The sequence below is a fragment of the Oncorhynchus gorbuscha genome, linkage group LG21 (assembly GCF_021184085.1).
Source record: "Oncorhynchus gorbuscha isolate QuinsamMale2020 ecotype Even-year linkage group LG21, OgorEven_v1.0, whole genome shotgun sequence".
Classification (NCBI taxonomy): domain Eukaryota; kingdom Metazoa; phylum Chordata; class Actinopteri; order Salmoniformes; family Salmonidae; genus Oncorhynchus; species Oncorhynchus gorbuscha.
This window is the reverse complement of record NC_060193.1, coordinates 35414546-35440249: the sequence shown is the minus strand read 5'-3', so window position 1 is coordinate 35440249 and position 25704 is coordinate 35414546. Positions and strand designations below refer to the sequence as shown.

At 42.6% G+C, this 25704-nt stretch overlaps 1 protein-coding gene across 2 annotated transcripts in view; it reads left to right on the top strand.

Moving 5' to 3' along the window:
- Window positions 1–25704, top strand: part of rims4 (regulating synaptic membrane exocytosis 4) — a 57571-nt gene extending 31867 nt beyond the window's left edge. For both annotated transcript variants that reach the window (XM_046318329.1, XM_046318328.1), the window contains exons 3-6: window positions 21249–21361; window positions 21665–21766; window positions 22061–22200; window positions 23587–25704. In XM_046318329.1, coding sequence (XP_046174285.1) covers window positions 21249–21361; window positions 21665–21766; window positions 22061–22200; window positions 23587–23805 — 574 coding nt within the window. In that variant the 3' untranslated portion in view covers window positions 23806–25704. The remainder of the gene's footprint in view (window positions 1–21248; window positions 21362–21664; window positions 21767–22060; window positions 22201–23586) is intronic.

Below are 25704 nucleotides of genomic sequence, written 5' to 3'. Positions count from 1 at the left end.
ATCATGACTTTAAGACATGAAGGTCAGTCAATGTGGAACATTTCAAGTGCAGTCGCAAAAATCATCAAGCGCTATGATGAAACTGGCTCTCATGAGGACCACCACAGGAAAGGAAGAATCAGAGTTACATCTGCTGCAGAGGATAAATTCATTAGAGTTAACTGCACCTCAGATTGCAGCCCAAGTAAATCCTTCACAGAGTTCAAGTAACAGACACATCTCAACATCAACTTTTTAGAGGAAACTGCGAGAATCAGGCCTTCATGGTTGAATTGCTGCAAAGAAACCACGACTAAAGGACACCAATAAGAATTTGAGATTTGCTTGGGCCAAGAAAACACTAGCAATGGACATTAGACCGGTGGAAATCTGTCCTTTGGTCCAGATTTTAGATTTTTGGTTCCATCCGCTGTTTCTTTGTGAGATGCAGAGTTGGTAAACGGATGATCTCCGCATGTGTGTTTCCCACCGTGAAGCATGGAGGTGTCATGTTTTGTCTTAGATTGTCTTGTCATTTTGCTTTTCCCTCTGTTCGTTTTCCCCCTGCTGGTCTTTTTAGGTTCGTTCCCCTCTTTCTCTCTTCCTCTCTCTCTCTCTTCTCTCTATCGCTCCGTTCCTGCTCCCAGCTGTTCCTATTCCCCTAATCAATCATTTAGTCTTCCCACACCTGTTCCCTATCTTTCCCCCTGATTAGAGTCCCTATTTCTCCCCTTGTTTTCCGTTTCTGCCCGGTCGGATCCTTGTCTATTGTTCACCGTGCTGTGTCTGTGTATCGCCCTGTCGTGTCGTGTTTCCCTCAGATGCTGCGTGGTGAGCAGGTGTCTGAGTCTGCTACGTTCAAGTGCCTTCCCGAGGCAACCTGCAGTTCAAGATCGAGTCTCCAGTCTGTTCTCATCATTACGAGTGGAAATTGTGCTTTATGATTGTATTTTTACTTTACTGGATTAAAGACTCTGTTTTCGCCAAGTCGCTTTTGGGTCCTCATTCACCCGCATAACAGAAGGATCCGACCAAGAATGGACCCAGCGACTATGGATTCTCTCTACTCTACTCTCGAGTTCCAGGGAGCGATGCTCGGCAGACACGAGCAGGAATTGTCTGCTGCTCGGCATGCCGTTGAGACCCTGGCCGCTCAGGTCTCCGACCTCTCAGGACAGTATCAGAGTCTTCGTCTCGTGTCACCAGCTACTTCCGGTTCTTCCGAGCCTCCGGAACCTAGGGTTAATAACCCACCATGTTATTCTGGGCAGCCCACTGAGTGCCGCTCCTTTCTCACCCAGTGTGATATAGTGTTCTCTCTCCAACCCAACACATACTCAAGAGAGAGAGCTCGGATTGCCTACGTCATATCACTCCTTACTGGTCGGGCTCGGCAGTGGGGCACAGCTATCTGGGAGGCAAGCGCTGAGTGTACTAACAATTATCTGAACTTTAAAGAGGAGATGATAAGGGTTTTTGATCGCTCAGTTTTTGGGAAAGAAGCTTCCTGGTCCCTGTCTTCCCTATGTCAAGGTAATCGATCCATAACGGATTACTCTATAGAGTTTCGCACTCTTGCTGCCTCCAGTAACTGGAACGAGCAGGCGTTGCTCGCTCGTTTTCTGGAGGGACTCCACGCTAAGGTTAAGGATGAGATTCTCTCTCGGGAGGTTCCATCCAGCGTGGATTCTTTGATTGAACTCGCTATTCGCATTGAACGACGGGTAGATCTTCGTCACCGAGCTCATAGAAGAGAGCTCGCGTTAACTGTGTCTCCCCTCTCTCCGACACTACCGTCTTTCCCCACTGACTCAGGTGTTGAGCCCATGCAGCTGGGGGTATTCGCATCTCGACTAAGGAGAGGGAACGGAGAATCACCAACCGCCTCTGTCTCTATTGCGGTTCCGCTGGTCATTTTGTCATTTCATGTCCAGTTAAAGGCCAGAGCTCATCAGTAAGCGGAGGGCGACTGATAAGCGCTACTAGACGGTCCTCTCCGTCAAGTACATGTACTATCTTACCGGTCCATCTACGCTGGACCGGATCGGCAGCTTCCTGCAGTGCATTAATAGACTCTGGGGCAGAGGGCTGTTTTATGGACGAAGCCTGGGCGCGGGAACATGACATTCCTCTCAGACAGTTAGGGAGCCCACGGTCATGTTTGCCTTGGATGGTAGTCCTCTCCCCAGTATATTATATGAAACACTACCTTTAACCCTCACTGTATCTGGTAACCATAGTGAGACCATTTCTTTTTTGATTTTTTGTTCACCTTTTACACCTGTTGTTTTGGGTCATCCCTGGCTAGTGTGTCATAATCCTTCTTTTGATTGGTCTAGTAATTCTATCCTTTCCTGGAACGTTTCTTGTCATGTGACGTGTTTAATGTCTGCTATTTCTCCTGTTTGTTCTGTCCCCTCTTCTCAGGAGGAACCTGGTGATTTGACAGGAGTGCCGGAGGAATATCATGGTCTGCGCACGGTCTTCAGTCGGTCCAGAACCAACTCCCTTCCTCCTCACCGGTCGTATGATTGTTGTTCTGATCTCTTCAAGAAGCGTTTTGCATCCGCTTCTATCCTTGTTGCACCTGACGTCACTAAACAGTTTATTGTTGAGGTTGACGCGTCGGGGTGGGCGTGGGAGCCATTCTGTCCCAGCGCTCCGATACTGACGATGGGGTCCACCCTTGTGCGTATTTTTCTCATCGCCTGTCACCGTCGGAACGTAACTATGATGTGGCTAACCGCGAACTGCTCGCCATCCGTTTAGCCCTAGGCAAATGGCGACAGTGGTTGGAGGGGGCGACCGTTCCTTTTGTCGTTTGGACTGACCAAAAGAACCTTGAGTACATCCGTTATGCCAAACGACTGAATGCGCGTCATGCTCGTTGGGCGTTGTTTTTCGCTCGTTTCGAGTTCGTTATTTCTTATTGCCCGGGTACTAAGAACACCAAGCCTCATGCTTTATCCCGTCTCTTTAGTTCTTCTGTGGCTTCTACCGATCCCGAGGGGATCCTTCCTGTTGGGCGTGTTGTCGGGTTGACTGTCTGGGGAATTGAGAGACAGGTTAAGCAAGCACTCACGCACACTGCGTCGCCGCGCGCTTGTCCTAGTAACCTTCTTTTCGTTCCTGTTTCTACTCGTCTGGCTGTTCTTCAGTGGGCTCACTCTGCCAAGTTAGCTGGCCATCCCGGCGTTCGGGGTACGCTTGCTTCTATTCGCCAGCGGTTTTGGTGGCCTACTCAGGAGCGTGACACGCGCTGTTTCGTGGCTGCGTGTTCAGACTGCGCGCAGAAGAAGTCTGGTAATTTTTTTTCTGCTTCTGCTCCTGGTCTTGCTGGGTCTCAGTCTGTTCCCTGCCATCGCATCTCTCCTGTTCTTGTTCCTGCCCTTGCTGTGTCTCAGTCTGTCCCTAGTTGTTTCTCTCCTGGCCTGTTTGGTCCTGTTTGCTCTAAAGCTTTCAGTTCTCTACCCGTGTCTCATTTTTTTTTTTTTTTTTTTTTTTTTTTTTAAGAGTAGTACCCTAGTTTCCCTTTTTATCGTTTTTCGTTACGGTCCTGAGGAGAGGAGTTGGGTTCTTTCTCGGGACGTGCTGGACTGTTTGTGATCTATGATTTCCTCCGTTGCCGCCAGTGTTCCTCCTCGAGAGCGCCAGGAGGCGCTCGGTGAGTGGGGGGGTACTGTCATGTTTTGTCTTAGATTGTCTTGTCATTTTGCTTTTCCCTCTGTTCGTTTTCCCCCTGCTGGTCTTTTTAGGTTCGTTCCCCTCTTTCTCTCTTCCTCTCTCTCTCTCTTCTCTCTATCGCTCCGTTCCTGCTCCCAGCTGTTCCTATTCCCCTAATCAATCATTTAGTCTTCCCACACCTGTTCCCTATCTTTCCCCCTGATTAGAGTCCCTATTTCTCCCCTTGTTTTCCGTTTCTGCCCGGTCGGATCCTTGTCTATTGTTCACCGTGCTGTGTCTGTGTATCGCCCTGTCGTGTCGTGTTTCCCTCAGATGCTGCGTGGTGAGCAGGTGTCTGAGTCTGCTACGTTCAAGTGCCTTCCCGAGGCAACCTGCAGTTCAAGATCGAGTCTCCAGTCTGTTCTCGTCATTACGAGTGGAAATTGTGCTTTATGATTGTATTTTTACTTTACTGGATTAAAGACTCTGTTTTCGCCAAGTCGCTTTTGGGTCCTCATTCACCCACATAACAGGAGGTGTGATGGTGAGGGGGTGCTTTGCTGGTGACATGGTCTGTGATTTATTTAGAATTCAAGGCACAGCATTCTGCAGCGATACACCATCCCATCTGGTTTTCCGTTAGTGGGACTATAATTTGTTTTACAACAGGACCATGACCCAACACACCTCCAGGCTGTGTAAGGTTTATTTGACCAAGAAGAAGAGTGATGGAGTGCTGCATCAGATGACCTGGCCTCCACAATCACTCAACCAATTGAGATGGTTTGGGATGAGTTTAACCTGCAGATTGAAGGAAAAGCAGCCAACAAGTGCTCAGCATAAGAGGGAACTCCTTCAAAACTGTTGGGAAAGCATTACTGGTGAATCTGGTTGAGAGAATGTCAAGAGTGTGCAAAACTGTTAATGCAAAACTTTGAAGAATCTAAAATATATTTGTTTAACACTTTTTTGGTTACTACATGATTCCATATGTGTTATTTCATAGTTTGATGCCTTCACTATTATTCTACAATGTAGAAAATAGTAAAAACAAAGTAAAACCCTTGAATGAGTAGGTGTGTCCAAACTTTTGACTGGTACTGTATGGGAAATTGACTCTAGTAGCATCATGTTCCCTAAGTGTCACTATTCCCAAAAAGTTTCAATTTCTGGTTACTTGTTTATAGCAGGTATTTTCTAATCTCTTTGTATATCTCAGGGAGACAAACGCCCGCTTTAAACATCCTAGAGTAACAAATATAGCTAATACATGATTCTCTATAGAACTTTCAGATCTCATTATGATGAGAAATCAGGCCTGAGCAAAGACAAAAAAGAGACTTGTTAGCCAATTGGCAGCTTTTCAGACAATTGAGAAATACATGTACTTCCTCAATTTAGAAAGTTGAATCCAGCTACTTTCTAAGTTCTATTTCTGACTGTTAGTGATCCGTCCAAATATTTAAAAACAGTAAATGCAATGAAGTTTGGGAATTCCCCTCCTTCCCCGCCTAAGCAAATTCTGTTAGACTCTGGCATCATTACTGGGAAAAATTAAATAAGTGATGTTTTTAATCATGATTTTATCTCAGTACAATTTTAATTTGAAAGAAATATTGGTTTAGCTGGCCCTGGTCAGTCAGTAGATGGCTCCTCCCTCTCCCAACCCCCAGTTGGATTGATGGAGGATCAGGCAACTTCTGGTGAATCTTTGTTTTCATTACAACAACTTTGTACTTGTCATGTGCTACGGTCTTGGAAGGCAGCACATATACCCCTTCACAAAGGTGGTGACCCTTGTGACCAAAATAATTACCGGCCCTTTTCCCTAGCAAACATTTTAGAATCCTTGGTAAATACTCAACTTAGATCCTTTTAAACATAAGATGTATTCTAAATGTACACCACCATCTCTGCTTCTGCTAAATTACGTTTTTTAATTGTTTGGATAGGAAGAAACATTGTGGAGCCCTTTTTATTGACCTGTCTAAGGCTTTCAACACTGTGGGTCACTCATGACTTATTCAGAGACTTACAATAATTGGTCTGAACCAGGCTGCATGTTGCAGGTTTTGAAAATTATTCATAGGACAGAATACAGCGTATTTACTGATGGTGTTAAATCATGTTTTGTGGACATAACAGAGGGTGTCCCACAAGGTTAAAGTCAGCTCTTTTCACGATTTCTATTAACAATATTGGTTCATCTGTAAAAACGTTCAACCTTTACCTGTATGCAGATGACACTTTTGTGTATGCTATTGCCCCCACGTCTGACCAGGCTCTTTCAGTCTGTCTTTATTGCCCTGCAGAGGGCCTTTGTTGAACTAAAGTTAGTGCTTAATGCTGGTTAAACAAAGTGTAAATATCTGGATATCCCGATACATGTTAATGAGTTGTTAAAAAGTTATGTATAAAAATTGGCTTATTTTACAGAAATAGGTTGTACCTTACGGTAAATAGCAGAAAACAAATCATTCAGTCGATATTCATTCCGATTTTAGACTATGGCAATATAATTTACATGAATGCAGCTGCCACTGTATTGAAGCCACTGTATCTAATAGTGCATAATGCTTCTTTATGGGCAGTAGGTTCAGCCCACATCAATAGGCTGGCCCTATTCGAAGTCTCGCAGATCTATGCATTAAGCTTTTTTGTCTATAAAGCCCTCTTGTGTAAACTACCACCCTACCTTCCTTCTCTGGTAACCAAAGATACAAGCTTTCAGACAAGATCTCGGGAACGGTAAACTCTAGAGGTCCCTTCGATCTTGACAGAGATATGTAAATCTGTCTTTATCTATTTTGCACGTTGCTTGTGGAATGGTTTAAATTTCATGAATTGGTGCCTCTGATGCAGTCAGAGAGCAATGTGAGAACCTTTTTAAGGAATAATGTTTTTTTTTTCTATGATTGATCTTAATTTTTTAATTTTTAATTTTGTATTGTGTTGTGTTTTTTTGCTTGCTTAGATCTTGTATGTAACCAGGCCTATGTTTTGTATATTTCTCCAGGTCGTTGTTGCAAATGAGAATGTATTCTCAGTCAACTCATGCAATCTAATTTCAAAAGCTATTTTATATACCATAGGTTGCGTGAGATTGGCTCTCGTTTTCTCAAGAATATGTACATAATCCCAAAACATACCCATGCCTTGTTTCAGTGTCGCTGAAATATGTTGACTTAGTTTTTGTCACAACAAACAAACATAGAAGTCTAAAATGTGATTGAGTATGTGGACACCCCTTCAAATGAGTGGATTCGTTAATTTCAGGCACACCTGTTGATGATAGGTGTATAAAATCTTTACTAGATGCTGTTCTTCCACTAACCTCATTGCAACTCCCCTCCAAGTCTCCGACCACTACCTTGTATCCTTTTCCCTCTCGCTCTCATCCAACACTTCCCACACTGCCCCTACTCGGATGGTATCGCGCCGTCCCAACCTTCGCTCTCTCTCCCCCGCTACTCTCTCCTCTTCCATCCTATCATCTCTTCCCTCTGCTCAAACCTTCTCCAACCTATCTCCTGATTCTGCCTCCTCAACCCTCCTCTCCTCCCTTTCTGCATCCTTTGACTCTCTATGTCCCCTATCTTCCAGGCCGGCTCGGTCCTCCCCTCCCGCTCCGTGGCTTGACGACTCAATGCGAGCTCACAGAACAGGGCTCCGGAAGGCCGAGCGGAAATGGAGGAAAACTCGCCTCCCTGCGGACCTGGCATCCTTTCACTCCCTCCTCTCTACATTTTCCTCCTCTGTCTCTGCTGCTAAAGCCACTTTCTACCACTCTAAATTCCAAGCATCTGCCTCTAACCCTAGGAAGCTCTTTGCCACATTCTCCTCCCTCCTGAATCCTCCTCCCCCTCCCCCCTCCTCCCTCTCTGCAGATGACTTCGTCAACCATTTTGAAAAGAAGATCGACGACATCCGATCCTCGTTTGCTAAGTCAAACAACACCGCTGGTTCTGCTCACACTGCCCTACCCTGTGCTCTGACCTCTTTCTCCCTCTCTCTCCAGATGAAATCTCGCGTCTTGTGACGGCCGGCCGCCCAACAACCTGCCCGCTCGACCCTATCCCCTCCTCTCTTCTCCAGACCATTTCCGGAGACCTTCTCCCTTACCTCACCTCGCTCATCAACTTATCCCTGACCGCTGGCTACGTCCCTTCCGTCTTCAAGAGAGCGAGAGTTGCACCCCTTCTGAAAAAACCTACACTCGATCCCTCCGATGTCAACAACTACAGACCAGTATCCCTTCTTTCTTTTCTCTCCAAAACTCTTGAACGTGCCGTCCTTGGTCAGCTCTCCCGCTATCTCTCTCAGAATGACCTTCTTGATCCAAATCAGTCAGGTTTCAAGACTAGTCATTCAACTGAGACTGCTCTTCTCTGTATCACGGAGGCGCTCCGCACCGCTAAAGCTAACTCTCTCTCCTCTGCTCTCATCCTTCTAGACCTATCGGCTGCCTTCGATACTGTGAACCATCAGATCCTCCTCTCCACCCTCTCCGAGTTGGGCATCTCCGGCGCGGCCCACGCTTGGATTGCGTCCTACCTGACAGGTCGCTCCTACCAGGTGGCGTGGCGAGAATCTGTCTCCTCACCACGCACTCTCACCACTGGTGTCCCCCAGGGCTCTGTTCTAGGCCCTCTCCTATTCTCGCTATACACCAAGTCACTTGGCTCTGTCATAACCTCACATGGTCTCTCCTATCATTGCTATGCAGACAACACACAATTAATCTTCTCCTTTCCCCCTTCTGATGACCAGGTGGCGAATCGCATCTCTGCATGTCTGGCAGACATATCAGTGTGGATGACGGATCACCACCTCAAGCTGAACTTCGGCAAGACGGAGCTGCTCTTCCTCCCGGGGAAGGACTGCCCGTTCCATGATCTCGCCATCACAGTTGACAACTCCATTGTGTCCTCCTCCCAGAGCGCTAAGAACCTTGGCGTGATCCTGGACAACAAACTGTCGTTCTCAACTAACATCAAGGCGGTGGCCCGTTCCTGTAGGTTCATGCTCTACAACATCCGCAGAGTACGACCCTGCCTCACACAGGAAGCGGCACAGGTCCTAATCCAGGCACTTGTCATCTCCCGTCTGGATTACTGCAACTCGCTGTTGGCTGGGCTCCCTGCCTGTGCTATTAAACCCCTACAACTCATCCAGAACGCCGCAGCCCGTCTAGTGTTCAACCTTCCCAAGTTCTCTCACGTCACCCCGCTCCTCCGCTCTCTCCACTGGCTTCCAGTTGAAGCTCGCATCCGCTACAAGACCATGGTGCTTGCCTACGGAGCTGTGAGGGGAACGGCACCTCAGTACCTCCAGGCTCTGATCAGGCTCTACACCCAAATAAGGGCACTGCGTTCATCCACCTCTGGCCTGCTCGCCTCCCTACCACTGAGGAAGTACAGTTCCCGCTCAGCTCAGTCAAAACTGTTCGCTGCTCTGGCTCCCCAATGGTGGAACAAACTCCCTCACGACGCCAGGACAGCGGAGTCAATCACCACCTTCCGGAGACACCTGAAACCCCACCTCTTTAAGGAATACCTAGGATAGGATAAAGTAATCCTTCTCACCCCCCCTCCCCCCCTTAAAATATTTAGATGCACTATTGTAAAGTGGTTGTTCCACTGGATGTCATAAGGTGAATGCACCAATTTGTAAGTCGCTCTGGATAAGAGCGTCTGCTAAATGACTTAAATGTAATGTAAATGTAAAATCGAGCATACAGCCAGTCAATCTCTGTAGACAAACCTTGGCAGTAGAATGGCCTTACTGAAAAGCTCATTGACTTTAAACGTGGCACCTTCATAGGATACCACCTTTCCTACAAGTCAGTTCATTACATTTCTGCCCTGCTAGAGCTGCCCCGGGCAACTGTAAGTGCTGTTATTGTGAAGTGGAAACGTCTAGGAGAAACAACGTCTCAGCTGCAAAGTGGTTACTGTAAAGTTTGGTGGAGGAGAATACTGGTCTGAGGCTGTTTGTCACGGCTCAGGCTCCTCAGGTCCAGTGAAGAGAAATCTTAACGCTACAGCATCAATGACATTCTAGACGATTCTATGCTTCCAACTTTGTGGCAACAGTTTGGGGAAGGCCCTTTCCTGTTTCAGCATGACAATGCCCCTGTGCACAAAGCAAGGTCCATACAGAAATGGTTTGTCGAGACCGGTGTGGAACTTGACTGATGTGCACAGAGCCCTGACCTCAACTCCATCGAACACCTTTGGAATGAATTGGAACGCACACTGCGAGCCAGGCCTAATTGCCCAACATCAGTGCCTAACCCCACTAATGCTCTTGCGGCCGAATGGAAGCAAGTACCCGCAGCAACGTTCCAACATATAGTGGAAAGCCTTCCCAGAAGAGGGGAGGCTGTTATAGCAGTAAAGGGGGATCAACTCCATTTTAATGCCCATGATTTGGCAATGAGATGTTTGACGAGCAGGTGTCCACATAATTTTGGTCATGTAGTGTACCTCTGCATATTTCAGCTGGCAAAGTAATGAAGCATGATGATTGAGCATGTGTATTTTAATAAGGTAATGGGCACAGGATCATTATTAATGCATGAAAATAGACCTGTTAGTCAAATTATAATATATTTTGTGTTCATACATTTGCCAACATGAATATACGGTACATTAGAAACATAGGGGTAATCATTTTAATTTATCAAGAGTAAAACTTTAATTTCATTGGAACAGGATGTAATGCATAATAGCAACAGAGAGTAAAAGAGTTATTGGGTCAGTCTGTATTTTGTTATCCCACTCATTACCCAGAATGTCTGTGTTTCTTCAAGCGCTATTTGATAAAGAAACAGTGAACCTGAGTCGAGTGTGATGGCAGAAGATAGATGAGATAGGGTGAGAAATCTCCCAAGACTGCCTGTCCAAATGTGTGGCAGCTGGTTTGGACTGTCCCTGAAGTGCTTTAAAAATAGATCAGCGAAGAACCAGAGAGAAGGGGGAAAAAAAACTAGGAATCGAGGTCATAACTTTAACACATGGAGGAAATTCATTATGCGTCTTCAGCACCTATGTTCAGCTCAATGAGCAAGGTTGGTACAGGGATGGGGGGTTGGGGGTTTGCTTATTCTAGTGTTTTTGTTTTTGTTTTCATTTGAATATTCAGAAAGTGCCTTCTGAATGTATTCACACCCCTTCATTTTTTCTCTCTCCACATTTTGTTGTTACAGCCTGAATTAAATATGCATTAAATTGAGATGTTGTGCCACTGATCTACACACAATAACCCACAATGTCAAAGTGAATTTAGATTTTTGAAAAAATTCACACAGACCAAGGATGTTTTCCTGTGCTTCGCAAAGAAGGGCATCTATTGGTAGATAAAACAGACACTGAATATCCCTTTGAGCATGGTGAAGTTATTAAATACGCTTTGGAAGGTGTTTCATTACACCCAGTCACTACAAAGATACAAGCGTTGTTCCTAACTCAGTTGCCAGAGAGGAAGGAAACTGCTCAGGGATTTCACCATGAGACCAAATGGTGATTTTAAAACAGTTACAGAGTTTAATGGCTGTGATATGAGAAAACTGAGGATGGATCATGAACATTGTAGTTACTCCACAAAGACAGAGTGAAAGAAGGAAAACTGTACAAATAAAACATATTCCAAAACATGCATATGTTTGCAACAAGGCACGAAAGTAATCCTGTAAAAAATGTGGCAAAGAAATTGACTTATTGTACTGAGTACAAAGCATTATGTTTGGGTCAAATCCAACACATCAATGAGTATTTTCACATTTTCAAGCATAGTGGTGGTTGCATCCTGCTATGGATATGCTCATCATCGGCAAGGTCTAGGGTTTTTTTAATATAAAAATAAACAGAATAGAGTTAAGCACAGGCAATATCCTAGAGGACAACCTGTTTCAGTCTGCTTTCCAACAAACACCGGGAGACAAATTCACCTTCAGCAGGACTTAAACCTAATACTCAAGGCCAAATATAGACTGGAGTTGCTTCCCAAGACGACATTGAATGTTCCTGAGTGGCCTAGTTACAGGTTTGACTTAAAGCGGCTTGAACATCTATGGCAAGACTTGAAAATGGCTGTCTGGGCAGTGATCAACAACCAACTTGACAGAGCTTAAAGAGTTTAAAAAACAATATTGGGAAAATATTGTACAATCCAGGTGTGCAAAGCTCTTAGACACTTACCCAAAAAGACTCACATCTCTAATTGCTGCCAAAGAGGTGATTGTGATATGTAATGACTCAGGGGGTTGAAAACGTATCTAATGAAGATATATTAGTGTTTTATTTTTCATTAATAGTTTATTTTCTTCCACTTTGACATTACAGAGTATTTTGTATAGATTGTAAAAAAACAAACATCCATTTTAATCCCAATTTGTAACGCAATAAAATACTTTCTGAAGGCATAGTACATCTTTGAACTATCAGGTTATGATTTATACTCAGTGACCCATAGCAATCCATTAGAGAGTGGTTACATTTCCACACCCCCATCCCTCTACATCCTAAACATTGTGGCAGGGTCAGGCAGTTGAAATGACAGATTGTGCTTTAATTGTTTGTACTGAATTAATTGCACACATATACCGTCAAAATGTCCCTATCATCTAACAATAAGTAACAACAGCGTTAACTAATTATAGAAAGTGAGTCCTGGATTGCCCGCTAATGAGTAGAAATGAATCATTCATCAGCTCAGTCGTATAGCTGCTATATAGCCGGCTACCGAGGGCAGGACGGCTCATAATAATGGCTGGAAAAGAGGAAATAGAATACCATCAAACACATGGAAACCATGTTTGATGTATTTGATACCACTACACTGATTCTGCTCCAGCAATTACCACAAGTCCATTCTCCCCAATTAAGGTGCCACCAACCTCCTGTCAAGCTGCTTCATCATAATCAAGACCATAATTCAAATCAAATCACATTTATTTCTCACATGCACAGAATACAACAAGTGTAGACCACCATGAAATGCTTACTCACCGCCATACCAGGCGGTGAATGCGACCAGTTCTTGATGGTGCGGCTGTCTAACTTTTTGAGGATCTGGGGACCCATGCCAAATCTTTTTAGTCTCCTGAGGTGGAAAAATCTGATCGAATCATATCAAATGTTATTGGTCACATACACGTGATTAGCAGATGTTATTGTGGGTGTAGCGAAATGCTTGTGTTTCTAGCTCCGACAGTGCAGTAATATCTAACAAGTAATATCTAACAAATTACACAACATATACACACAAATCTAAGTAGGAATGAATTAAGACGATATATTAAGACAATATACATATGGATGAGCGATGTCATAGCAGAATGGACTAAGATACAGTAGAATAGTATAGAAACAGTATATACATATACATCCTGTACCCACTTCCACTATGGCCTACTGTAGTAAAAACTGATGTCTCCAGTTTATAAAGCAGTATGTGCTCTCACCTGATGACTTGGGGCAACATATTTGTTGATAGTTTGAGTAGAGACATGTCAAACAAGGAGGTAAAGTCTCTTGGATTTTCCTCTCCCTCTTGCAAGCATACTCGCAGTCGCTCAGACAGGCAGCCTGTGTCTGGCAGCATGGTGTAATCTGTGATCTGAGCCAAACAGAATGTAAAATGTCACTTCTAGGACTCAAAGGTACAACTGCAGATCCTAAAACACGCCTTGGCTTCTCACCTCGGGGTCCTCTGCATCTATCTGGTTCAGATTAATGTTATCACCCATGAGCCACTGGAAAACGACATCTTGTATAACAAAAATAGATAGGGCACATTACAACTGAATGGAGTCAGTAGGGGATCAAATAGTGGATCACCAACCATTACTATTGCAGTGCTATATGGATCACACTCTTTCACAACTATTCTTGTGTTACTGTGGAGACGTTAACAAGCCTCCCATTGGGAAGTCGTCAAATACCCTTTTCACACAACTGAGCTGAGCAAAGATATGCACAGCCATACTATACTGCCCTGGCCTGTTTATGCACCATCATAGTTGCTGGAACCATTCTGGAAAGGACAAAAATCTCTAAACCAACACATTGCAGTTGGGTTGGCATGATCGTGTGAAAAGGGTATAAGAGCCTACATTATTGGCTCTCAAACGTGACAAGTCTGAGTGTTTATAGACAGACACTCCACTTACCATTATTATTATAAGTTATGTAAACATTATTAGGTGAATGAGATACCATATAATAGTATAGAATAGTATAGAAAATAGTATATGCACATGAGATGAGTATTGCCAGATATGTAAATATTAAGTGACAAAGATACCATAAAGTGGCCAGTAATTCCTAGTATTTGCCCATAGGCAGCAACCCCCCCCCCGTTCAGCTAAAAAGGTGGCGCAGGGAATTCAAAAATATTCTTTAGAAATATTTAACTTTCACACATTAACAAGTCCAATACCTCAAATGAATGATAAACATCTTGTTCGTCTACCCATCATGTGAGATTTTTTAAATGTTTTACAGCGAAAACACAACATATATTGATGTTAGACCACCACCAAATAAAAGGAAAAAAGCAGCCATTTTTTCCAGCCAAAGATAAAGTCACAAAAACAGGAATAGAGATAAAAATGAATCACTAACCTTTTGAAAATCTTCATCAGGTGACAGTCATATGACATGTTACACAGTACAATAAATCGTTGTTTTGTTCCATAATGTCCAATACTAGTGTCCAAGTAGCTGCATTTGCTATCACTTTCAGCTCACGTGCCCAAAAACGGACTGCTGGTCCAAGATAACTCGCACGAAAACTTCCAAAATATATATTCCAGGTCGAATAAACTGGTCAAACTAAGTAGAGAATCAATCTTCAGGATGTTATTATCATATATATCCAATAACATTCCAACAGGATCATACGTTTTCATCTGGGGCAGCAGAGTAGCCTAGTGGTTAGAGTGTTGGACTAGTAACCGGAAGGTTATAAGTTCAAATCCCTGAACTGACAAGGTACAAATCTGTCGTTCTGCCCCTGAACAGGAAGTTAACCCACTGTTCTTAACTGACTTGCCTAGTTAAATAAAGGTTAAATTAAAATCTGGAGCCAAATGGAACAGCGGTATCTCCCACAGAGAAATGCACCACAGGAAAATGGCATTCTGTCGGGACACTGGCTATTTCCCCTCCCATTCGGTCAAAGTTCACAGCAAATGCTCCATTCCACTTTCTACTGAATGAGGACATCTAGTGGAAGGTGTAGGAAGTGCTTCCAGATCCATATCTTGTTGGGAAAGGAGGGGGTGGGCAATCTTGTTTGGAAGATTGCCTGCCCTATGAGTTCTGTTATAATGACATACATAATTCAAACAGTTTTAGAAACTTCAGAGTGTTTTCTATCCAATAGTAATAATAATATGCATATTTTAGCAATCTAGGACAGAGTTTGATGCAGTTCACTATGGGCACGCAATTCATCCAAAGTGAAAATACTGCCCCCTATCCTCAACCAGTTTTAATGTGCTAGTGATGGAAGTTTAACAGTCTGTTGACATTGAGATAGAAGCTGTTTTTCAGTTTCTCGGTCCCAGCTTTGATGCACCTGTACTGACCTCGCCTTCTGGATGATAGCGGGTGAACAGGCAGTGGCTCGGGTGGATGATGTCCTTGATGATCTTTTTGGCCTACCTGTGACAACGGGTGCTGTCGGTGTCCTAGCTTGCCTCCGGTAATGCGTTGGGCAGACCACACTACCTTCTGGAGAGCCTTGCAGTTGTGGGCGGTGCATTTTCTGTACCAGATGCTTTCAATTGTGCAATTCTGTAAGAATTTGTGATGGTTTTGTGGTGCCCTCTTCACGACTTTCTTGATGTGTTTGGGCCATGATAGTTTGTCGCTTCGACCTTCTTTCTTGATATTTTCATTGATATTGTTAACAAACACACCCCCATGAAGAAATTCTTGCAGAGTTACTCCACCTCAATAATTGCATTTGGCGAAATGCTCGGCACATGCATACTCAGTCTGACTGGCTCTCGATCAGGAAAATTAGAAATAAGTCCACTCAGGCTATCTGGAAAGCCAAAGTTAGTGACTTAAGGAGCAGTTCTCTCTCTGTGGGTCTAACCCCAAAAGGTTCGGGAAAACAGTTGAAGACCTGGAGAATAAACCCTCCTCCTCGTCGCTGCCCATGTCCCTTAAAGTTGATGATGTTGTTGTTACTGACAAGAAGTACATGGCTGAGATTTTTAATCACCACTTCATTATGTCAGGATTCCTATTTTACTCAGCCATGCCCCCTTGCCTGTCCAACATTTCCTCATCTCTCACCCTTCTAATGTGACTAGCCTTGATGCTCCTCCCTGTTTTTCCCCTGCTCAGCTAACAAAGTTTCTCCCTGCGGGCGGTCACTGAGTCCGAGGTGCTAAAGGAGCTCCTTAAACTTGACCCCCCAAAAAACATCTGGGTCAGATGGTTTAGACCCTTTCCTCTTTAATGTTGCTGCCCCTATAATTGCCAAGCCTATCTCTGACTTTCTTAACCTGGCTCTTCTCTCTGGGGGGGTTCCCATTGCTAGGACGGCAGTCACTGTTCGTCCTTAATTTAAAGGGGGAGATCAAGCTGATCCTAAATGTTATAGGCCTATTTCTATTTTGCCCAGTTTATCAAAAGTGTTGGAAAAACTTTTCAATAATCAACTGACTTGCTTCCTTGATGTCTATAGTATTCTCTCTGGTAAGCAATCTGGTTTCTGCTCAGGTTATGGATGTGTCACTGCATCCTTAAATGTCCTCAATGATGTCACCATTGCCCTTTATTCTAAGCAATGTTGTGCTGCTATTTTTAATGACTTGGCCAAAGATTTTGATATGGTAGACCATTCCATTATTGTGTGCCGAACAAGGAGTATTGGTGTCTCTGAGGGGTCTTTGGCCTGGTTTGCTAACTACCTCTCTCAAAGAGTGCAGTGTATAATGTCAGAACATCTGCTGTCTCAGCCACTGCCTGTCACCAATGGTGTACCTCATGGCTCGATCCTAGGCCCAACGCTCTTCTCAATTTACATTGCTCAGGCAGTAGGAAGCTCAGCTGACCCCTCCCCAGATTTTGTGGATGAGCATTTTCTTGTTTGCTTATGGCCTTATACAACCCGCTGAGTGCGGTCTTAGTCCACGTTTGGGGTGGTAAATAGATGGCTACAAAAAATAGAGAACTGAAAACCAGTGGTGGAAAAATTATTACATTGTCATACTTTAGTAAAAGTAAAGATACCTTAATAGAAAATGACCTAAGTAAAAGAGAAAGTCACCCAGTAAAATATTACTTGAGTAAAAGTCTAAAAGTATATGATTTTAAATATACTTAATTATCAAAAGTAAATGGAATTACTAAAATGTACTTAAGTATCTAAAGTAAAAGTTCCTTATATTAAGCAAACCAGACGGCACACTTTTCTTGCTTTTTTTATTGATGGTTAGCCAGGGGCACACTCCAACACTCAGACATCATTTACAAATGAAGCATTTGTGTATAGTGCGTCTGCCAGATCAGAGGCAGTAGGGACGACCAGGGATGTTCTCTTTATAAGTGTGTGAATTGGACCATTTTCTTGTCAAAATGTAACAAATACTTTTGGGTGTCAGGGAAAATGTATGGAGTAAAAAGTGCATTATTGTCTTTAGGAATGTAGTGAAGGTAAAGTAAAAGTTGCCAAAAATATAAATAGTAAATTAATGTGCAGATACCCCAAAAAAACTTTACACCACTGATGAAAACTCTCTTGGTAGATAGTGTGGTCTACAGCTTATCATGAGGTACTCTACCTCAGGCAAGCAATATCTCAAAACACCAGTGTCAACGTCAACAGTGAAGAGGCAACTCCAGTATCCTGACCTTATTAGGCAGAGTTCCTCTGTCCAGTGTCTGTGTTCTTTTGCCCATCTCAATCTATTATTTTTATTGGCCTGTCTGAGAAATAGCTTTTTCTTTGCAATGCTGCCTAGAAGGGCAGCATCCCGGAGTCACCTCTTCACTGTTGACGTTGAGACTGGTGTTTTGCAGGTACTATTTAATGAAGCTGCCAGTTGAGGATTTGTGAGGCATCTGTTTCTCAAACTAGACACTCTAATGTACTTGTCCTCTTGCTCAGTTGTGCACTGGGACCTCCCAACCCTCTTTCATTTCTGATTAGAGCCTGTTTGCACTGTTCTGTGAATGGAGTAGTACACAGCGTTGTACCAGATCTTCAGTTTCTTGGCAATTTCTCATGTGGAATAGCCTTCATTTCTCAGAACAAGAATAGACTGATGAGTTTCAGAAGAAAGTTATTTGTTTCTGGCCATTCTGAGCCTTTATCAATCCCATGCTCCAGATGCTCAACTAGTCTTAAGAAGACCAGAACAACAGTTTTCAGCTGTGCTAACATAATTGCAAAAGGGTTTTCTGTGATGATCAATTAGCCTTTTAAAATGCTGAACTTGGATTAGCTAACACAACGTGCCATTGGAACACAGGACTGATGGTTGCTGATAGTGGGCCTCTGTACGCCTATGTAGATATTCCATTACAAATCTGCCGTTTCCAGATACAATAGTCATTTACATCATTAACAATGTCTACACTGTATTTTTGATCAATTTGATGTTATTTTAATGGACAAAAAAAAGCTTTTCTTTCAAAAACAAGGATATTTCTAAGTGACGCCAAACTTTTGAACGGTGGTGTATGTACAATACGTTGACTCACTTTGTCTCTCCCTCTCCTTACCTACCCCTTGTTTCCCTTTGTGTAAGCAAATGGTCATGCTTTTGTTTGACCACTAGGGACCTGTTTTCATTGTATCACGTTAGTGATAGATAACCTATATCATGTGTGTTTATGTTAATTGAATAGAGCATCAATTAAACATAGTTAGTTGATAAAATTAATAACAGTCATCAGATGAATGATTGTCACATCATGACAGTAGGATCGTCTCGAATGGAGCTCATCCAGTTTATTATCCAGTGATTGCACGTTGGATAATAGAACGGATGGTAGAGGCGGTTACCCACTCGTCGACGATTCTCACAAGGCACCCTGATCTCCTCCCCTTGTATTTCCTTATTTTCTTCATGTGAATGACAGGGATTTGGGCCTTGTCTGGAGGCAACATTATATCCTTTGCGTCCAACTCATTAAGTGGTAACAATTCATCACATTTCTGGTACTTCAACAAAAACAAACTGGGTACCAGTGTTTGGGATGGTACATGTTTTTAATACATTTCAAAGCTGCAATGGTGTACATATAGTGAAATGTAAATACCACAGTAAAATCAAATGCACCTGTGGACCTAGAAGAATAATTGTATCTGCAGTCACAATGTCAGCAGTCTGTAACACTGACCTGGGAGCCACAACAACACACACTGCATTACACTTTATTACAGTATGTTAGTTGCCATGTCCTGTAATGGACTGAGTTATTCAGTGACAACATCTAAACATAGCAATGGCCACCCCTAGTAAAGCGATAACAAATGCCCTCCTCATATATCGCCCTTCAACACAACATCCGCCTTACCCCCTCCAATATTCAAGGCAAACCCCTGTGGGTTCATGTCAATTAAACATTCGATAGAGAACTGCCACTGTATTGGTGCAGTGGAACTCAGTGCTCTTATATAATAGCGGCAGCTTTGGCTTAATGGTGTCTGACAATGAGGCTGTAGTTTGGGCGGCCTGTCTATGGCAGGAAGCAGCACAGAGTGGTCCTCTGGCGGCAGGCCAGCACTGAGGAGCAGCTAAACCACCAGCCTGGAGGCAGAATTAAGGGAATTACTTGATGTGTGAATTTTGGCAGCATTTTGTCTCTGACGGAATAAAATACAAAGGAAATCGGGATGAGCTGAGTATAAGAACTCAGGTGCCTCTCCAATCACTGTGATTGAGTGAAGGGGGTGAAGTTGTAAAATAGTCATTTTATTCTAAACGAATTATCATATGCCATTTAGCAGACATTTTACAGCTGAAGTCGGAAGATTACATGCACCTTAGCCAAATACATTTAAACTGAGGTTTTCACAATTCCTGACATTTAATCTTAGTAAAAATTCCCTGTCTTAGGTCAGTTAGGATCACCACTCTATTTTAAGACTGTGAAATGTCAGAATAAGAGTAGAGAGAATCAATTATTTCAGCTTTCATTTCTTTCATGACATTCCCAGTGGGTCAGAAGTTTACATACACTAAATTAGGTAGCATTGCCTTTAAATTGTTTAACATGGGTCAAATGTTTCGGGTAGCCTTCGACAACCTTTCCACAATAAGTTGGGTCAATTTTGGCCCATTCCTTGCTCGCACACGCTTTTTCAGTTCTGCCCACAAATTTTCTATGGGATTGAGATCAGGGCTTTGTGATGGCCACTCCTATACCTTGACTTTGTTGTCCTTAAGCCATTTTTACACAACTTTGGAAGTATGCTTGGGGTCAATGTACTTTTGGAAGACCCATTTGCGACCAAGCTTCAACTTCCTGACTGATGTCTTGAGATGTTGCATCAATATATCCACATCATTTCTCTACCTCATGATGCCATCTATTTTGTGAAGTGCACAAGTCCCTCCTGCAGCAAATCACCCCCATAACATGATGTTGCCACCCCCGTGCTTCACGGTTGGGATGGTGTTCTTCGGCTTGCAAGCCTCCTCCCTTTTCCTCCAAACATAACAATGGTCTTTATGGCCAAACAGTTATATTTTTGTTTCGTCAGACGAGAGGACATTTCTCCAAAAAGTATGAATCTTTGTCTCCATGTGCAAGTGCAAACTGTAGTCTAGCTTTTTTATGGCAGTTTTGGAGCAGTGGCTTCTTCCTTGCTGAGCGGCCTTTCAGGTTATGTCGATATAGGTCTCGAAGGCTGCGTGGTCCCATGGTGTTTTGTACAGATGAACATGGTAAATTCAGGCCTTTGGAAATTTCTCCCAAGGATGAACCAGACTTGTGGAGGTCTACATTTTTTTGAGGGCTTGGCTGATTTCTTTTGATTTTCCCATGATGTCAAGCAAAGAGACACTGAGTTTGAAGGTAGGCCTTGAAATACATCCACAGGTACACCTCCAATTGACTCAAATGATGTCAGTTAGCCTATCAGAAGCTTCTTAAGCCATGACATCATTTTCTGGAATTTTCCAAGCTGTTTAAAGGCACAGTCAACTTAGTGTATGTAAACTTCTGACCCACTGGAATTGTGATACAGTGAATTATAAGTGAAATAATCTGTCTGTAAACAATTGTTGGAAAAATTTCATTAACAAGTCCAATACAGCAAATGAAAGATAAACATCCTTTTTAATCTACCCATCATGTCCGATTTAAAAAAGCTTTACAGCTAAAGCAGAACATATGATTATGTTAGGTCATAGCCAAGTAAAAAAAAATGCCTTTTTTCCAGACAAGGATAGGACATCATGTTACACTCATAGGACATCACGTTACACAATACATGTATGTTTTGTTCGATAATGTGCATATTTATATCCAAAAATCTCACTTTAGATTGGCGCCTTACGTGCAGTAATGTTTTGATTCTAAAACATCCGACAGTTTCTCCCATTTATTTTTCTTTCTCCTTTTTGCCAGTCTAAATTACAGTGGGATGTGCCTTGCCTCTGACGCCCAATTCAGTGACTTCCTAGATGGGATGGGCCCTGCACAGTTTGTTGGGCGACAGACATTAGCCACAACATCATTGGGTGAGAGTTACTAAACGCTGTGGTTGAGATAGCTCTGGAGCCAAAAGAAGTCCCTTAAATTTGATTTGATTTGATTTATTTAACCTTTATTTAACTGGACAGATATATTGTGCAGTAATGGACAGAAGGGGCCACACCTCACCACATGAGCAAAATATATATTGTTTGTCTTAAAGTAAAAAGTTTTGTGTGGTTTCATGAGTTGGGACATGTATTAACATTAGGTAATGTGTATGAACCATACAGCCATAAAGTTTGTGTGAGTGAGTGACTATAGTCATAGATATGTTTATAATTATCCAGGTGATGTTGAAATAGGCCTGCTGGAGAGAAATGGTGGTTTGGAGGTGGAGATTGTGCAGGCCAGAGGACTCACACAGAAACCTGGATCCAAAGGACCTCCAGGTGAGCAAGGAGATGCAACCATCATCTAATCCCTTTAGTTCTCTGGGAGATGATATCCAATCAGAACTCAAAATAAACCATATATTGCTACAGTGGAGGAAGAAACAAAACCATGTTTGAGACACTGCAAACCTTGTTCCTCATGGTAGATTTCAAGATGTCAAAGTCTAATCTTTAATCGTGTAATCTGAAATGGGTGATGAAAAGCGTATCTGTGTGATCTGATTGCGTTGAGGTATTACGTGTTCCCCAGAGACACACAATGCAATAATACCTGTCTTCTCTTGTTGCCAGCGGCTTACATTAAAGTGTACCTACTTGAAAAGGGGATCTGTGTTGCAAAAAAGAAGACAAAGTCGGTTAGGAAATCCCTGGACCCTCTGTATAACCAAGTGCTGGTGTTCTCGGAGAGTCCACAGGCGAAAGTCGTTCAGGTAAGGTAAAACAGATTTCAGGCACTATTCACTCATCAGTTTCATGTTCATAAGGGCACGCAATGGAAAATGTTTAAAAATGTTTTGAAACAGAAATTGATCATGAGTATCCTGGTCCAGGTAGTCCCTCCCCTTTTCCATCTGTTTTCTTCTGCTTGGTGCCCAATGAACATGGCCCTGGTGGTCTCTACGATAATTACAATGGCAGTGACTGCGGCAATCAAAGATACTGTATCTCTGAATATTTACTCCTGTTGACAATAACCTCAAATGCAGGACGCCGGGCTAATGTTAACTAGTTTTGTTGTCTAATTTTGTAGACTAGCCTATGAAGATGTAACGACAACATCATGTAAAGTATATCTATAAGTGTAGCGTCAGCTACCATCTACCATTACCAGTGGAACAAATTCCTTGCCTGAAGGTGCAATCAGACAATGAAAAGTGATGATTTGGACGATTGCTCCAGGAAGCCTGATATACAAGTCCACGGGAGATTTTTCTCCACTCATTCTTTCCTCCCTGCTCCCTCTCACACCTTCTTCCTGTTTACTTCTCACACACACACCTGTGGCAGTACAGACATACAAAATCCGTTTCTATTAGTATGGGATCAGGCTTGCCCACTCAGCTATGAGAACAAGCACAATGGAAGGACTGAAGGCATGCTGAGTTTACTCCACCGACATACATTAGTGACTGTGCCAAAGAAAGAATAAAGTATAGTGACTGCCCTATTTTCATATTTTGATAGCCTTATCCATTTGAGCCAGGCTCTGTATATCCCAAGTTTAGTTTCTCTATTGAAGCCGCAAAAGGGCTCTGCATGGATAAGGCTAACTAAAGTCATGCCCTAGCAGTTAGAACAGAGGTTAATAGCCTTTCGAAACAGTCACTGTTTACTTGACAGCTTGTGAATAATCCCAGCAATGATTTGGTGTCCTATCACTGCATAATTAGATCTTTGCACCTCCCTCCTTATCATTCTGTTCAGACACATTTCTGCCTCTTGGCATGGGAACACAGGGATAAAATGCCTGGTTTTCTGGTATTAGAAAGGAAAGGGGATGTTGAACATTCATCTGAAATAACATGTTCAGAGGAGAACATTTACTCCTTTCTGTCATAACAAACATTATAGGCTTAAATAAAACCCAGCCCCTCTGAAAAATGTCCTCTGGAAACCTGAGGTTGAGGAGGAACCATATTTGTAGTGGATGCCGAGGCAGGGAAACAATCTTCCGTCCAAAGATTGAGAGACATTAGTAGAAGTGATTTGTCTACTGAGTCACAGAGGAAATCAATTTTGGTCATTGATTATTTTGTCCTGCAGGAAATAGCATCTCTGTTTGTCTCACTGACATTCCCATTTTATTTCTCTAACAGGTGATTGTTTGGGGAAACTACGGACGCATGGATCGTAAATGCTTCATGGGTGTCGCCCGCATCTTATTGGAGGAGCTGGATTTGACAAGCATGGTGATTGGCTGGTACAAGCTTTTCCCCACCTCGTCCATGGTGGACCCCACGATGGCACCATTGATCCGGCACTCTTCCCAACTGTCCTTGGAGAGCACCGTGGGCCCATCCTTTGAGCGCTCTTAAGAACTTTGCTAACAGGCTCTTTTTTGAACACACCCTTCCCTTTGTGTGCCCCCCAAAAGAAATGCACTACCCCTTCAGAGGGACATATATTGACCGTAGTGTACTGCTCTGAGATGGTTAGTGACACTGGCCTTGCACTGTTTTTCAGAAATAATTTATTTTAAACAGCAGAAAAAGGGGGCACCAAAGTTCTAGAAAGACTTTGAGAATAGGAGTTCCTTATTCTTACTCTTGACTTAGGCTGTTTTTTACATGGCCCCAGATAATATGTCAATGCGTGTCATGGGAGCAAGAGAGAGGTTTGCAACCCTCCTTCTGGGGATGTATCATTCCTGTGTTCTGGTGGCAGCCATTGGGTCTGAAGCTGAAGGTTGCAACACAGAGGGGAATGTGCAATATCATGGTTATAATGTAGCTGGTACAGAAGCAAATAAGCCAACGCAAGTTCTAGAAATCTACCACCAAGGAAAGCAGATTCTCTCTACAATTAAATAAGCCAAGCTGAGAATTCAAATTTAGATTGAGCTTAATAAGTGTTGTTTGAATAGATTTAAGATTGTCTTTGAAGCTTGTCTAATATTTTAACAGTTTCAACTGTGCCAATTTACCAGTAAGTGTCTTGACTTTGTGGCTTGTGCCATTGTTCAAAAGGGTAATTTTGGAAAGGAAACATCTGATTACAGCTCGTGACAGGGGCACTGAAGCTTCAGTTAGAGCTGTCCTTTTTTAAATTACAATCATCATTATGACACTGTCAAAGCAGGTAGTGATTAACACAACTCCACAAGTGAAGCAGTGAGGAAAGCTTGAAATATATTTTCTGATCATCTACAAAGGTCTGAGAGGAAATAGGACAGATATATAATTAAATCAAAGGAATTTACAGAAAATTGTAGAGCTGTAGGGTAATGAAAATAACATGTATTTTATTTGGCCGCTTTATTATAGATGTTTTTCTATTAGTCTTGAGTGAGCCAAAGTGTGTTTTCTGATTTATTTGATTCATGTTCAAAGGGCAGAGACGCAGAACTTGGTAGCATAGTAAGGTTGTAGCATTAGGTGGTAGCATCTGCATGACAGAATACCATATTAGCTTATCACAAAATAATAATAGTAAGCATGAGATATTACAAGGGGAAGAGAAACAACACAAGTTGGTTAAAACTAAATTGTAAATTGATTGAGGAGCTAAACGACAAAAGACACACAGTGCCAACGAACAGTTAAAAGTGGTTCAACATGTAGAATGGTCGGGAAATAAACATAAGATTATGGCCAATGTTCTGGTCAGAGGGGATAGGCTTTTAACCATTCACTGGAACATTGTGTATTGTCCTTAACATGTAGCAGTTAAATTCAGATTTATGAAGATTATTGCAATTCTGACTTATGTGCTACTGTTGAAAACAGAATAGCTATATTAACTTTAAAGAAATAAGTGTATTTGGTCCGTTTAAGTACTACACAGAACACCCGGGTCTAGCTAGAATGAGCCTACATGTTGTGTATAATGTATTAAGTCAAATTTTTATGAAATGTAAAAAATTAAAATAATTTGGAGACAACATTTTGAAAATGCTGAATTAACTTGAAGACTAAATTCAAGTCTTAAGATGAACATTAAATTGTAGGCACAGCATCAAAGTGATGAAGATAAGAGCTCACTAGAGCAGGTAGCACTGGTACAGAAATATGATACCAAGACTTACTGTTTTGAAACATGTATTTTTCCAACCAATATCTTCATTTTGTAAAGCAATAAGTAGCAGCACCCATCCACAACAATCCACAACAAACCTCCATGTTATGTCCCTCGAAGTGTGATGTATAAGGCTAAAACTATTATTAAGCTAATACAACCTGTAAGTAATTTATATGCTATCCAGTGTAGACAATAAG